Here is a 16426-nt window from a genome sequence, read left to right on the forward strand (position 1 = left end):
AGGTTGCACAGGATTGTGTCCAGGTAGGTTTTGAAAGTCTCCAGAAAAGTAAACTCCACCACCTGTCTAGGCAGCCTGTCCCAGTGCTCCACCACCCTCCAAGTAAAAAAAAAAATTACTTAAGTTCAAGTGAAAACTCCTGTGTTCTAATTTATACTTCTTGCCTCTTGTCCTATCACTGGGCATTACCAAAAAAGAGACTATCACCATCATGACGTCCACCTCTCAGATACAGATATATATCACTTCCACTTGAACTGTCTCATCTGAGACTACTCAGTCAATCTCAAAAAACAGATTTAGGGTACAGCTGAGCTACTGTCAGGGGTTGAATTGCATCTGTTGCTTATATTCAATACCATGCTGCTGTCATGCCAACTTCAAAATGAAGGTGCTGGCTGGAGCAAAGTATTATGAGGCTTGAAGTTCAGATTGTAACAGGAGTGACTTTGTGTTCTCGTTGTTGCTATCAGTTTCTGGGTTTGAGATGCTGGTCCTTTTCCTCTGGGCAGGCTGTGGGTTGGGGCATGGGAGAGGTTGTAGACTTCTGATGCTGCTTCTGCATTTTGCTGCACTTTTCTGAAAATAGGCTGAGGTAATTGTCATAATCTCATTAAACTCTCTTTGTCTCAACCCAGAGGTTTTTAGTGTTGCATCTGTGTGTACAGAGTGGGGCAGGTGAGAGCAGGCTGTGTTAACCCAGCCCAGGTACGTTTTGGGTTGATGGAAAAGATACATTTGCTAAAGGGACTCTAAGGGGATGCACCTTGTGGCATGCTATGAACATCTACACTGTTCTGAGGATAACTGTAGTGTCAAAGTGACATGAGTGCCTAGTTACCTGGTAGACTATAGTGGTAAGAGCGGGATTTTATTTCCAAAATTAATATCCTTTATTAATTTTGATATCCAGAAATCTCACCACGGTACTTAATTTTTAATAATAGGTTCTTCACATGGTCAGGGAAAATGTTACACAGAGGACAAAACAGAGGCAGTTTAGAACACTAAAGAAATAACTAGCGAAATACAAACATTGATTAAACTGGAAGAGAGGTTCTTGCAGTTGGTTGTACTGCCTGTCCACTAGAGGGACTCGAGAGAATCCTTTCTGCTTAAGGCATAAGTCACTTAGAATTAGTTACAGAGTTTCTTACAGAGAGGCTTTTGAATATTTACTCACTAAATGTATCTCCAGATTCCCAGGGCTAAACTAATTTCCAGAGAGTACTCAAACACTTGAAAGGAGTTCTGTTGGTGTCTTGTCAGCTGTTGAAGACATCTGGATCTTCCCAGGCTCTCTAACAGGGTGTTGGGAGAGAGGCAAACGATCTCTGACCTGATCCTGGTTCCTCTTGGACTCCAGGATTGGCACGGAGGTTTGCAGAGGTGCAGCCTTGGCATGATATCTTGCAAGTGTGCAGACGGGCCCAATGTCACATTGGCTAAACGAGCCTATCTCATGAAAGCACGTAGTGTTTATTCCTGATAAACTGAATCAAGGCACTTTCCAGGTGGACAAGTGCAAAGCATCAGGGCTTGTTAATATGCAGCAAAGCTGGCTTGGAATTTAGCGGACATAATGCTGCAAAGCGAATAGTCAAAAGCTTGGCAGAGCGTGGCAGGATACAACAGCAGAGAGCACAACAGAGCACACTGTAATTTTTTAACGGTTGAGCCCAAGACTAATGGCTATTTGTCCACAGAGATTACCCAATCAGAATGGCAGTTTGCCAAACTTGACCACATTAGGTAAACTAGGGCTTACTTTTACCCTTTAAGGGCAGAACACAAACAAGTGTATAAATACGTGTGAGTATCCTGTTTACAAGAGAAGGAGACTCTATGTCACCAGGCCTTTGTCTTCCTTTCTCACCTTGCTTCCCCCATCAGCAGGAGAGAGGGGGAACAGGGGAACATGTCTGGCGAAGCCTTCTAATGGCCTTCCACAGCAAGACCATTAGCTCTAATGTAACTTATGATCCCCAGAAGACATCTGATAAATCCGTATTTACACAGTCTCAGTTTTAGATAAAGGCACATCTGCCAGTGTTTTGAAGAGGTGCATAGTGAAGGGATCTCATGTATTTGCTGCACTCTTATGCTTTATATAAACTTACTGTAAAAGCAGCAATGCTAGCGTAAGAGTCTGTTGTGCTCTTCTTCCTTGTCCTTGCAGTGTTTCCTTCCTTGTTCCTGCTCTTGCAGTGTTTCCTTCTGTATGCCAGTGTCATGTGGCTGTTCTGTAACATCAGCTGAGAAACATTCTGGCTAAGAATGAGTATTTAGTGACTTCTTATTTACTACTAATTTGTACTTGTTTATTGAGCTTGCAAGTTGCACAACCCCATTAAACTTTGTTCTAGGAGAAAAGTCCAGCATGGGCAGATAAGAGATAAGGATAAGAAATTGGGTTTTTTTAGTAGCAATGCCTACTTGTATTATGTAATACTTCCACATCCCTATGCACAAGAAAAAATCTAACTAAACCTGAGATGTTGAACAGGGCTATTGTCATCTACCCTTTTTTTTCATTTAAGAAAAAGTAGATACAATTAGCTTATCTGTAAAGATGAGGAAGAGAGCTCCTACTGTGGTCCCTATGTTCGCCAAGGTTGTCTGTCCGCATGTCTGCTCTCTCATTTTCAGCATCTAGTTGCTCTTCTTAAGTGAAATGAACCTTTCTGGCTTCTCCTTGGGTCAGACCTCCTGAAATTTCATTCTTGAAGGGGAAAACTGCTGTACTCCAATGGGAATAATATCAGATACATTTTTTTCAGCTGACTAAGTTTGATATGTAACATAGTTGGTGTGTTAGAGTAATTTAAAACTATGAGCTGGGAGGTCTTGCATCAGTTCATTCCAGTGAGTCTTTTCTGTATGTATTATTGGAATGAACACAGGGATTCACCTGTCCTAACTTATCTGTCTGCAAATTGGATATTTTATTCTGAGCCTGTCTGTGCTTTTATGGTCAGTGAGTAGAAGGCGAATGAAGTGACTCATCCTTTGGACATGCTTCTCCTCTTTAACTGTAAAGGGAAAGCAGTCGACATTTTAATCTGTGGAGGGCTTTAACTAAAGGCTAAAATGCCTAAGGTCAAATGAGTTGCATTTAATTCATGATCTGTACCACCAGAAGTGTCCTGCGGTTTTCCACCTAGTTTACAGAAGATTGTGGGTCTCCCATAGGTCCCATGTGATACTTGCCAGCCCCATGCAGGCCCCTTTGTTACTCCAAATGGCATGAGATGCCCCTTGTTAGGCAGAAGAATGTCTTCTCTGTGATTAGGATAAAAGACAACAGGTACAAACTAGAACACAAGTTCTCACTTAACCTGAATGAAAAACATCTTTATTTTGCAGATCATGGAGCACTGGAACAGCCGCCTATGCAGGTTGTGGAGTCTTCTCCAGAGACTTTCAAACCCCACCTGAACACATTCCTGTGCAACCATACATGAGTGTACCTGCATTAATGGGGGGAGGTTGGACTAGCTGCTGTGAACTTTTAAGCTCCAATTCCAGTCAGTGCAGTAGGGCTGAGAAAAACATAACTGAGTATCTGTGGTGTTGGGGAATCTACTTTGCATTAACACACACAGCTGGTACCAATTTCACCTTTCAAAAGGACATAAGCATCTTGAGACTCTTCCTTCAATTACCAAATATAACCTGAAGGTTAAGCAGCTCTACAACCCATTTGCCATATTTTACAAATGGCATTTTTTATAAAGTTATCTTAGATGTCTGCATAGGCTGGCAGGTGTGACATCAGCCCTGCCCTGGAACACAGTGAGGTGAGATGGCAGCACACCATCCAAGCTGCTAGCAGCCTATATTCGCAAGGGTTAAGTTTCAGCCATGTCTTGCCAAAATTTTCTGACTATAACTGACTATTATGAGAAATGAGACAAGTCCTGCACAAAGATGTTGTAGGCAGTTGTTTTAACCCAAAGGCAAATTCTGAGGCTGCCAGGTGAGCTAGGTTGCACCCATAGTGTCTGCATAGTACCCTAATTTTTCCAGATGATGCCTGTACCCTAGTTTTGCTGATACATCTTCCAGTTTTGCTGGCTGATGTATCAGCACGAGTAAGTGCCATGTGTCAGCGCAACTCTTCCCTAGAGAGTTTACAGATGAAATGTAAGAGAACCAGGTGGCTGGAAACAGCAGAGAAGACTGAGGTTTCATTGGGCAGCTGATAAAAATTTGTATTAAAAGACAGAGATGAGACATCTGAAGGAGGGAAAAGAAATAGTGTGTCTTTTGTGCCTTCCCAGCTGTGGGAGCAGGATAGGAGAGGAAACATGGGAACATTTTTTTGCTAGTGTTGAAATGATCAAATCTGAGAGGATGGAGGAAGGGCCCAATGCTACTTTCCTGAGGTAACAGGTAGGTTAAAGAAGGCAAGTAGATGTGGTAGGATTTTCATTGGCTGTGGTTACTGTAATCTAATTTTGGCTAGCTCAGAAGCCAGGTCTGTGGTTTTTTGAGATTATTTTCTTTTCTTTTTCTTCCTCCTCTCTTCTCTCTTTCTTTCCCTGAAATATTAACTGAATTGATACTCCTTGTCTAGCTGTACCTCCATCTGCTTCCAGGTGAAGTGACTGCCCCCACACTCTGGTGCCCTAGGCGGATGCAATAAGCTTGGCTTTCTGTGTGTTAGACTGTGAACAACTGTGGACAGCAACGCAAATGCACAGCCTTTATTGCTCGAATAGCTTCTCTGTATCTGTTGGAAGAGGATGATGAGTATGACAAAAGCATCTTCTAAGCCAGCTGTGATTTAGACCACACTGAGTTGAGAGATCTTAAGGGCCTTTGACTGAAATCAGAGGAGCATCAAAAAGGTATTTCAGATGTGAGCTGTGGAGTTACTAGCCTGTACTATGAGTTTAAACAATCCAGAGTTCTCTGTTTCCCAGCCTTAATGGGACTACTCAGTATCACAACATTTTGAATTGAAACATTTGCAAGGCATTAGCAGCCAAATTAAACTTCTGTGATGACTTTCAGATCAAAATTCTTAGAAACTGGAGGGATTTTTTAATTTATAAAAAACAGCATTTGTAAAATGTGGCAAATGGGTTGTAGAGCTGCTTTACCTTGAGGTTATATTTGATAAAAGAGCTTCAGAATGCTCTTGTCCTTTTGAAAGATGAAATTGTTTTTATCTTTGGTGCTGCATCAGAGGTACTGCTACAAAGGTGATATTTAATTCTTGCCTGTAGATCTGCCATTTTCTGTGAGAAAAATAAAAACTTCATTTTGCTTAAATTCATTTCTTTTAGCCATGCCTTACCTTTTTAGCAATTAACTTCTCTCTTCCTAGCATTAGGAAATATATACCCAGCCTATAGTGCCTCCTCTTTCTGTCTGACCCAGTTTAATTGCTTCTCTTTTAGAAGTATATTTGTTAGTCAAGTTCTTTCTTTTTCAAAGCTGAACAAATACCCGAGGGTGTTTGACAGACACGGCACATTTTTGGAAGGAATTTGCTATAGAACTGTCTTCCTCTCATAAAATGAGGGAGTATAAGTATGTGGGTGTGTATTCATCTATGTTTTCATCATTGCCTGTTTGCCTATGTTGTCCTTCTTCCTGTGGGCCTCGAAATCTGTGCGTTGGAGTTGTTATTTCCTGACTACACAGGTGTGTTGTAAAGATAAATGATGGGGAGGGGGAGGGAGAAATCCCTGCTTGATGTAGCAATAGGTTCAGGAGCTGTTAAGAATTAATGTTGCTTAAAAAGAAATGCTTGAGTTCTTGCTCTTTTACTGGGCAAAACAGATGGGGAGAACAGCATGTAATCATGTAATTAAAATCTACCATACCACATACCTACACGGTCACCAACCAACATTAGGTCTGGTATGGTTTGAATTGAGAGCATACAAGTGAAAACTTAGAGGGAGTGATTTTGATTCCCGTATCTAAAGCTGGTGGTTGTCTTAAAGGACAGTGGTGCTGTATCTCCATTTTCTGGCAGTGTTAAGAACTGAGTTTTGATAGAAGAAGGTCACAGTAGCTGTGAGTTTTTCATGAAATACAATAAAATCAAGTGTACTCTTCTCTAGTGTGTCAGTTAGCTCTGAGACCTCCATTTCGTTGAAAACCTTGCTGTAGATATAAAGCATATGAAGACAAGCTTGAGGTCAGAAATGGGGCATTAAAAGGAGCATGAAAAGGAAAGGAATCGTTAAATCCTATTAATACTGAGTGGGATCAATTTCTGCTATACACATCTGAGAGTCCCAGGCTCATATCCTACAGGCATTCTGGTGTGTAGTTCATGCATGAAGTTCTTATGAAGAAGGGGGCAAGACACATGCATGAGATTGAAGGGATTAGCAGCAAACTTTTGCTTTGAACTTCCTGGTGGTTTTCTTAACCTTCTAGCTATATTTGATCATATTGAACTTATTTGTTCCTGGTGCAAAAAAAAAATTCATTCCATCCATGTCTGCCTTTAAGTTCTGTGTTGGATGTTAATTGTTACAGGCAGATAGAGCCTTGACCTGGCAGATATGTACATGCTTTGCTATATTTGCATGATTAACTCTTTTGAAGTGAAGTAGATTGAGCCTTTGATATTGTGACTTGACAGAACTCCTTGAAGTGCATGCACTCGGGCTGACTTACAGGTGGTGGAGGTTTAGCTTCACGGTATCCCCAGACTTCAATCAGAAGCACAGAAGGGGAAAGTTTAATTGCAGGATCCAGACCTAGGACAATTACAGGCAGCAGAGGGGAAATACTTGAATATTTGATTAATATCAGAGGGACTTTGTTTATTTAATAGAATTGATAAAATGGGGTTTAGAACAGCTTTTTTTTTTTTACTTGACATTTTGGGCTGTAGGATCCATCAGCTGTTTTCAGAGGGTTGCGAGTGGTAGCTGTAATTGAGGGGTAATTAATTGATGTGAGATGGTGGTTTTTTTTTTAATTAATATTGTTATTAATTTTCAATATTCAGGAGTCTCACCCCCCACCCCAGCCACTAATTTTAATAATAATTGGTTCTTTGCATGGCCGTGGAATCATCATGCAAATAAATAACTAGATCTAGAACAAATAACTAGCAATAATACAACATTTAACTCAATTGAACTGGAAGAGAGGTTCTTGTGGTTAGTTATTCCACTTGTCCACTAGATAGATGGACTCAAGGAGCTCCTTTCTGCTTTAAGACAGAAGGCTAGGATTCAATTAGATTCAATTACAGAATTTTGCTGAAGATTTAGTAGAGGCTTTGAGTATTTACTTACAAATACTATTTCCTGACTTGCGGGGCTAGCTACAGCTTCAGACAGTACCAAAACACTTACAGGGAGTTCTGTTGATGTCTTGTCAGCCACTGGGACTTCTGATTCTTCCCAGGCTTTACAGGGATGCCACAGAAAAGAGACAGATGATCTCTGACCTGGTCCTGATTCCTCTGGACATCTGTGTGTCCGTCCAGTACTTACCCTTTTGGCAGATGTCACATTACTGGCAGCAACAAGACTGCACAAATGAAATGACACACTTTGCATTGAAGCAGGTGATTTTTATTCCAGGCCAGTGCAAGCACAGGCCCCTTGCAGGGCAGAAGACCATAAGCAAAAGACTGAAAGGCCCCTGTCACCCTCGTGGTGACTCCTTTTATCTCATCATACAAACAATGCATTAACATAATTTAGGTGAATACAGCCCCATTTTTAACATACATCATGTCTTGTTTTTCCCCTGGGCCATGTGTCCCACTATCTTTTACTTCCCCATGAGAGGCATCCTGAAGCTGTGGGAAGCTTACACACTGCTTGTTATTTTTCTCTTACATTGGATTCCCATGCAGTCTTTGCATGAATGTCATGCTGGCTACGCAGGCCTATCACATGGAGGCATTTGCTGCCTATTCTTGGTAAACTTGAAGAAGTTTCCAGGCAAACTATCCCAAAGCACAGGGCTTGTTATTCAGCAGAGCTATTTTATAGCTTAGCAAAGCATACTGCTGTAAGGCCAGAAGCAGAGAGCACGATAAGGCAGAGGCGATGGCTAGCAGCAGCAACAGCAAGCAAGCAAGCACACTGTCTGTACTTGCTTATCTCTTTAATTAGTACAGCCCAAGACTAATGGGCCTTTAGACACAATTTAGCCAATCAGAATGGCAGTTAGCCAAGCTTGACCATATTAGGTGAAGCCATAGGCTTACTTTACCGAATTCAGGAAAAACATAGGCCTTGCACAAGGCAGGCACAAACCAAGTGTATGTACCTTGTTTACCACAGGGTATAAGCAGGAGTAAAACAAGTCTGGGCAAGCCAAGGTCTTTAGACTCAGTGGCTCGAGATTCTTTGTCCTCTTTCCTCAACAGTAATCGGGAAAAGCAAGATTTAATTTTGTTACATGAAGATGCACTTGGAAAATTGTCAGAGGACACTAAATTGAAGGGGTCCAAAATTGTTGTGGCAGAGCAGCACATCCTGACTGGAAAGGTGTGAGAAGGTTCTGTGTGATGCTTGGGGCTTGACTGGAGATAATATACTCTGTGAGGCCTGGCTGGTGTTTTGTAGAGACCCCACCATTGCACCCACATCTGGAGTACAAGAAAGACATGAACTTTTTGGAGCTGATCCAGAAGAGAGGCATGAAACTGGTGGTAGGACTCAAACACTGCTCTTATGAAGAACAGCTGAGTGTTTGGTTTGTTCAGCCTGGAGAAGAGAAGGCTCAAAGGAAACCTTATTGTAGACTTTCAATATAGAGCCTATAAGAAAGGTGGAGAGAGAGTTTTTACCAGAGCTTGTAGTGGCAGGACAAAGGGCAACCTTTTAAAACTCTAAAGGTTTGAGTGGTGAGACACTAGAGCAGGTTCCCTGGAGAAGTTATGGATGTACCATCCCCAGAAGTGTTCGACAGCAGGTTGAATGGGGCTTTGAGCAACCTTTTATGGTGGAAAATGTCCCTCCCCGTGGAGATGGGGTTAGATCTTTATAGGTCCCTTCCAACCCAAACCTTTAGGTGATTCTGTAGTTCTAAATACATTGCTCTGAGGTTGTTGGATTCAGCTAATCCTACTGCTGCATTTCCAGCACCAAAACCAAGGCAGAGATGGCTGTAATGTTAAGCAAAGATGAAGAGGAGCCAGCAGTAGCCGGGTTTTGAGCTAGAGGGACAGCAGGTGAAGAGCCTCAGCTGGCAGGGTTTGCTTGGGCCAGCATTGGTCTTAGGCAAGTAGGGAATGGTTTAAGCTAGAGGTTTAACATCTTGCCTGTGTGGTAGATTATCCCAGCAGAGGGCATCCCCGCACCATCGGATCTTGCTTGCACGATGTGCTGCAGGCTTCGGGTCCGGTATTAAATGTGCTTTGGATACTGTGTTATCAGGCTTTGTGTGCTCTCGTGTTGTATGGTTGGTGATGTTGTTCAAAGCCCACACAGATTCACAAAGCCTCAATTAGCCATAGGCTGCAAGCGTCTGCATTTACTTTGGGTTCAATGGTGTAATTAGACATAAATTGAGATTTATGAATAATTTACAGAGTTTGATAGAGGAGGAATGAAAATTAAGTGGGGAAAGAAATAAATTTGTGTGTCTCATTTCAGCATTACTTCTTGAGTATTTTAAAGCTGTTTTGACTTAGTCTTGTTGAATAACTGCTATCTTGCAATTCTTTCAGTCATTAATTTGTTATTTATTATTGAAATTAATTACATTGTAAAAATTTTTCATGCATCAGACTTGATTTTTTTTTCCTGAATGGAAGATAATATTGTTTATTCTTTGTCAAATGTGCCAGTGAATTCTTCTCTGCCTTTATGTTTGTGCTCACACAATATTTTTGGGAGGGGCTCTAATACTGTGCTCTGCTCAGAGTGCTACTGAGACCTAGCAAATTATAAATATGTAGCAATTCAGGAATTCCAGAATTTATGTCCTCTCTTTTTGGGGTATCATTCAAAGAGAGGGTTGTCTTACTCTGGGAAGATCTTTTTATTGCCAGCACTTTAGTGCTTGGCTGATGAATTACATGCCAGATCTTTCATGTGGAGCTCAGTGTTGCTCACACTTACCTGCATTACTTACAGGAGACAAATCTAAAGTTAGCAAGTTTTATTCCTCTGTCTACTCTGGCTTGGGTTTTTGCTTCAGGTATTTCTTTTACAGCTGCTTGCTTTTTGTGTCTGAATGCTGAACACCTAGTGAACATTGTACAGCCGCAATGCAAATATTTTTCAAATCAGCTAATTTAGTTGATACTTACTGCAAAAGGCTGAGAAGCATGAAAGTTAAGGTGGTTATTGCTCTTTATGTCTGCATGTAATTTAGTAAACTAATTGAGATGTGTCTGTTAAGATCAGGACCTGTTCTCTGGCTCAGAGGGCAGCTACCACAGTCTGGCTTCATAAAACTTTCTTACCATTTACAATGTGCATTGATACCCAAACTAGCTACTGTGTGATTTCTGCACTAGGCTAAATCTTGGAATGAAAAATTGTCAAGGAAAGTGCTAGCTGCTCAATCAAAACTGTGCTGGACTGTGTCAGGTTCCAGTAGATGCCATGAAGTTTCTAAAAGACAGACACTGTGAGCTTCCAGCTCTTGTGAATACGTCCAATACTGTTTAGTTTGCTAGTAGAGATGTGGGTTATGGATTCTAAGTTAATCTGTAAGTCATTTCCCCTTTAATTCTGTGCTTTTTGTTGACTTTCTTTCATCACTGTGTTGGTGGAGGAACTCTACCTCCTTCCATCCGAAGAGGTGGTGCTTGAGTCTTACCATTTTTTATTTTGCAGTATAAATTAGAATTCACTCCACTAGAGTTCACTAGTGTGTTACAGGAGGGTAAGAGTTGTACTCTAGTAGAGGATCTGTGCCATACACACTCCACTGTCACTAGGTTTTTGATTATTTTTTTTAATCCAGCTCTGTATTCATTGGACCATATTCATAGATTATGGGGGCATGACAAGTATATTGTCTGTATAATGCTACAGTTGCAAGCATGACAGTCACTCCATTGTGCCTGTGTTGTCACTTAGAGTGTTTTGCTTGTGTGTGAGGCTTCTGTAATGTTTTTTAAGGTAATGAATTCAAAACTGAATGTGGCATAGAATCCACACCATTTCTAGCCAACATTCCCATGGATATTGCTTTCCTCATAATATCTTGAGTCTTATTTTTCCTCAGGCTTCCTGTCTTTGTCTGCAGAAGGAATGACTCCATTCACTGTTGGCATCTTCTCCCTGTATGAGAACCTGTAGGACATGGCCAAGTTGTTGAGTTTTATTTCCTCACGGATGAATTGAATAGTCAGGGATCAGCTGAGGTCTTTGCCCTTCAATTTCTTTATTAAGGGATCTGCACGGCAGCCAATGTGCCATTTTTAGGTCTTAACAACCAGAAGGGCACTGAAGCTGACCAGGACTGATAAACAAGTCTTCTGGCTCAAGGGTGAAAAGATACAGGCTGCTTTCTCCATCAGATACCTAGCTGGCTAAGTTTCTCTTCCTTCTTATCTCTCAGGGATGGGCATTTTATAGCTCGTTTTTAGTGAACAAGAATTTTTGCTGTGAGAGAAAAGTATCTGGAGCAGTGACTTATCCAGTGTTTCCTTAATTGATGACTCAGAAAAATAGATGCTAGGTATCTGGCAATGAACTTTAGTTCCATTAGAGAGCAGATTTTAATTATAGAATTAGAAGACCAGCAACAATGCTTGGGGAGTCACTGTGTAGATAACATGCTTTTACTAGACTATATATAAAGCTTCTTGGTAATGCATGTTTTTCCACTTCAGTTTCCAGGGTTAATGTTTCACAGCTCTTAACCTGCTGTTTTGTTGTTCCTATCTCCCTTGTAAAGAAGCTTACCTGGGCAGCATTTTTCATTGCAGGTTTCCAAGAAGTACAGTGAGATAGAGGAGCTCTACCAGAGACTGGCAGCACGATATCCACAGACTTCTCTCCCACTCTTGCCTAGAAAAGTTCTTTTTGTGGGGGAATCTGACATCTGTGAACGAAGAGCTATGTTCAACGACATCATGAAATTCATCTCAAAAGATGAGGATTTAGCAACAAGTCCTGAGTTACTGGAGTTTTTAGGTAACTAAAAGATGTGAATATCCCCTCTCCTATGAATATGCTTGATAAAAATGTTATTAAGTTCTTGACTCAGGTAGTCAGAAGCTAGAGAATGCCAGAATGATGGATGGCACTGAAAATATCCTCTTGTGCATCTACAGTGCTACACAGTGATGTTTGCTACTGATTTCCTCTCTCAGTGAACACATTTGGAAGTGTTGATACCACAATCCATGTTCTGAAGGTATCTGCCTCACCATCTCTCATTGCCCTTAGGCACATGCCTAAACTGTCATTCAGAATACACAGTATCACAGTATCACAGTATCACCAATGTTGGAAGAGACCTCACAGATCATCAAGTCCAACCCTTTACCACAGTGCCCAAGGCTAGACCATGGCACCAACATAACTTTAGAAGACTAAATAATCATATTTTGTCAGTAGAGAGGTGGACCCTGAAGGGGCAGTGCAGGGTCTCACTTAGTGATCAACCGTTCCATGTTTTGGCCATTTAACATTCCTAATAAAATTGCTAGGCCTTGCTGAAGAGGCTCCTAAAGGAAATAATTTAATCTGAGAGAGATTTAGTTAAAAAACAAGATAAACTCATTCTCTGGGACCTTCCCCCCATCTTTTTTTCCCTTTGCCTCATGGCCAGCTCTTGCTGCCTCTTACAGTGATTCATGTAGTCTCTTTCTTATCTTCCTTGGGCATAGCAGGGAGTCACTGAATGAATGGAGCAGATGGTCTCTCTGCTTTTAATTCAGCTAAGAGCTGCTGAGCAGAGAATACTCCAGCCTGATGCTGTGCAAGATTCTCAGTGTATTGTTAGTTTTAAGGAAGTGAAGTTGTGTGAGCAGCCAATTTTACAAAAGTGTCAAGTGTGTCCAGTTGAGAAGTTCTGTGAAACTGGTGGCTTCATAAAGTCAAAGGGGGTAAAATCTTTTTGCTAGTAAGGTATTTGAATGGGTTGTTTGGGAGGGGTTTTGTGGGTGTTTTCTGGTGTTGTTTTTGTTGTTGGTGGTTTTTTTGTTGTGCTTGTTTGGTTGGGTTTGTTTGTTTGTTTAACAGCATTCTCTTGAAAGCAGATCCTTTGCACAGAGAACTCAGAATTCATGTCAATTAACCTTTGCGTGCTGATTAACCTAACTGTGGTGCTCATGCATACAGCTGAATTAGTCTGGGCTGTGGGCAGATTGGGTTTGAATGATGTGACCTATTAATTGAAATCTTTATCTTAGAGTAGTAGAAGTCTCATCCTGGCAAACTGATGGAATTCAATACATGCTCTGCAGATTCTCAAGATAGTTGTGTACGCTTTTCTTACAGATACTGGAGACATATTCAGAGGTATTTAGGGATAATCAACAAGGTAAACCACAAATGACTGTGGAAATGAGATAGTTGTCCTAGCATTCACTGGTGACCCTGACCAACACTCTGTCCTCTAAAAGAGGAGTGTAAGACCACTTGCTTGGTGTGGGCACCTGCATTTAGTCAATTAAATCTGCCCTAAATGAGGTTGCAAATATAAGTGTGAAAAGCTGAATGAGACATGCAATTTTAACAGGCAAAGGACGAAACCATGAGTTCTGTCCATCATGGTTTTCACTAGCTTGTTTGTATCTGGTCTCACTGCTTTAAACTGCTTTCCTGAATGACAAGAAACTCCACAGCAAGGAATAGTTCTCTCTTCATTCTCCAGGGCTTTGCTTTGCATGTAACAAGTGTGGTGAGAAGATGGTCAAAACACACTTCATCTTGCTGCTAAGTTAGATGGGCCTTCCATACTGCAGGGAGTCAAAACTTCAGGCTTCATTTCTGGGTGTAAACTGAAGAGCTGTTGTGAAAACTTCTTCATCCAGTGCTCTAATTAGCCTTAATGAATTAAATTAGTAAAGCAAAATGGACTTATCTCCACTAGCCATGTGAAAGTAGCTATCTACATTTAAGCAGAGTATTTACAGCCTCTCTAGTCAGTGGCAAGAAATAGGCACTTCAGAGGGAAACTCCACCTCAGATAAGCTTGTTTAGATGGGATGAATCACCTCTAAAATTCTATTGTTTCTATCAATTATAGCAGGAGCATAAATAAGCCATGTACTGCAATGTTAATTTCTCCCGAATTTCCTTACTTAACTACCTGAAATCAGTAAACAGATCAGACAGTGAATATTTGGGACAGTCAGGAATGGTGAAACAGTTTCACAAAAGTTGACCCTATCTTTCATTCCACAAACAAATCCATCAGAAACAGGTGCAGGGTGTTAAGTTAAACATGATTTTTATCTTATGTACACCGTTTTGCATGTATTACTATATTTTTCAGGAACAAAATCTACTAGTGCCACTGACTTCAAGGGTAGAAACATTCCTGATGACAAGGAGAAAGATGAAGAAAATGAGGCATTTGATTTTTTCAAAGAGAAGACATCTGACCTAATCTCACAGCTTTCATCAGTGAAAAATGCTGGAAAAGGGGAGATAAAAGAAGAGGAAGAAGAGGAAGAAGATTTAGACCCTCTTGGTATAATCAGGTAGTGCCTTTATATTTAGTTTTGAACCTAGTTTCTGAACAAACAAGGCTGTTCCGTGTCAGTGTCCCCTCATCTCAACATTTTACACCTTTGAGCACTTTGAGCTGCATTTCATGAAGGAGAGGCCACTGCAGTTCACCAAGGAGGTGCCTCAATAGAGAGAACACACTTTGTAGTACCTCTTTATTACATTCCTCAGGAAATCTAAATGACAGAGGGATATGGTGAATGCCTTGATAACAGTCTCAGCTACAGCAGGCACTTTACTGAGCACTGCACCGTCCATCGGATGTGCCCTTCTGGAGTCTACAGTATAGAACTGCATTTGAACTCACTTGTGTCTACAAGGAGGTAAAGTTATAGCAGTGTAAAGACTAAATGAGCCAACATTTCTGTCCTGAGATGTTCACAAATAGCCTTTCCTTTCTGACTTGCCTGAAAGTGTCACATGCTAATGCTGCAAAGGCATAAGCAAGAACAACATGAGAAACAGTAATGGAATCAAAGCTTGCTGATGTTCGTATCTGGGTTTGCTTACCTGTCCAGTAATTTTCAGACAGTTATTTTCTTCAAGACAGAGTTTCTCACTTAATTCCCAAAAACCTTCCTAACTACTGAAGCCTGGAGGCTAATTTAGTTTCTCAGTGACTAGCATAAATTTACTGTTTTTTAGGCTGTCTCAGGCTTCAGATAGCCAAGTAGAAAAGGCTTAGCTGTTCTTCATCTTTAGTAAGCACTGACTGACTCAGACGAGTTGTTTCAGTCACTCACAGTTACTAAGCACTACTGAACGTTCTTTGGCTTTGGACCCAGGCACTGTTTTCAAAATGCTTCTTCACAGCAATAGACAGTAACTGATGCTAGGAAGCCAGAGGCCACTCTGGTATCATTCACTCCAGCCTCTATTCTGAACTCTTCCACACTAAGTTAGGTCATCTACAGCAATTAATGCTGGGAGCACTATTTGATCTTTGCCCCTGCTATTACAACATTATGTAATTGCTGATGTCCAGAAGTCATCCTTTTTGCTTGTAGTATTTAATCCTTTGCATATCATAAGAAAACTTTAAATATTACTCTTTTGACAACACACAGTTACTCAGCAGCAAAATTATTCTTTTGTTGAAGAGAAGTTTTGAAAAGTTTCGTAACTATTTACAGTGAGAAGTTAGATAAAACAGTACTTCCCACAAAATGCTCTTTGGTTGGTAAGTTCACAAAAGAAGCTGTCCTTTTTTGGATAGGAAAATGATCTATTTGGTTAGCAAATGCAATCTTGTATTTTCTGATTTAGAACAAGTAAGAGCTGCAAAGAACTTTCTGTGCCAAAACAAGCAAGAAGTTTGCTTTTCTGCTCTGCACAGTTTGACATAGCATTTGAAAGTTGATTATTTCTGGTTTTTAATGCATTGAAGAATGACAAGATTAGTTGTTAAATCCTCCTGTAGCTTATTGCTTCCATTCCTTTTGAGAAGAGAATTATTATTGATTCAGAATAACTTAATTTATGTAAAAAGTATGATCTTTACTGGTACAGTGTTGCAGCATGAGATGTTTTTCACTCTAGATCAGCGGCTGTGTGTCTATTTTTAAAAGTCTTCATATATACTTATTATTTTTGTAAATCTCACATGTTTAGTGCTGAGGCAGAAACATGAAAGTGGAAATGAGAATCCTGAATATAATTTTACATTTTCTCTGCTCTCTTGTTACTCATGCTGCTTCTATGGAAGATATTTTTAATTCACATTAATAAAGATCAGATTGGACATAAGCTCTGTATCCCAGCTTTATGACTTCTAATAACAGGTGTCT

At 40.6% G+C, this 16426-nt stretch overlaps 1 protein-coding gene across 3 annotated transcripts in view; it reads left to right on the forward strand.

The window, feature by feature from the left end:
* The window catches only part of HS1BP3 (HCLS1 binding protein 3), a 52473-nt gene that overhangs the window by 7459 nt on the left and 28588 nt on the right, over nt 1–16426 (forward strand). For all 3 annotated transcript variants that reach the window (XM_064146390.1, XM_064146391.1, XM_064146389.1), the window contains 2 exons: nt 11885–12092; nt 14404–14611. In XM_064146390.1, the coding sequence (XP_064002460.1) occupies nt 11885–12092; nt 14404–14611 (416 nt within the window). The remainder of the gene's footprint in view (nt 1–11884; nt 12093–14403; nt 14612–16426) is intronic.

This window comes from Pogoniulus pusillus, chromosome 7, assembly GCF_015220805.1.
Source record: "Pogoniulus pusillus isolate bPogPus1 chromosome 7, bPogPus1.pri, whole genome shotgun sequence".
Taxonomy (NCBI): domain Eukaryota; kingdom Metazoa; phylum Chordata; class Aves; order Piciformes; family Lybiidae; genus Pogoniulus; species Pogoniulus pusillus.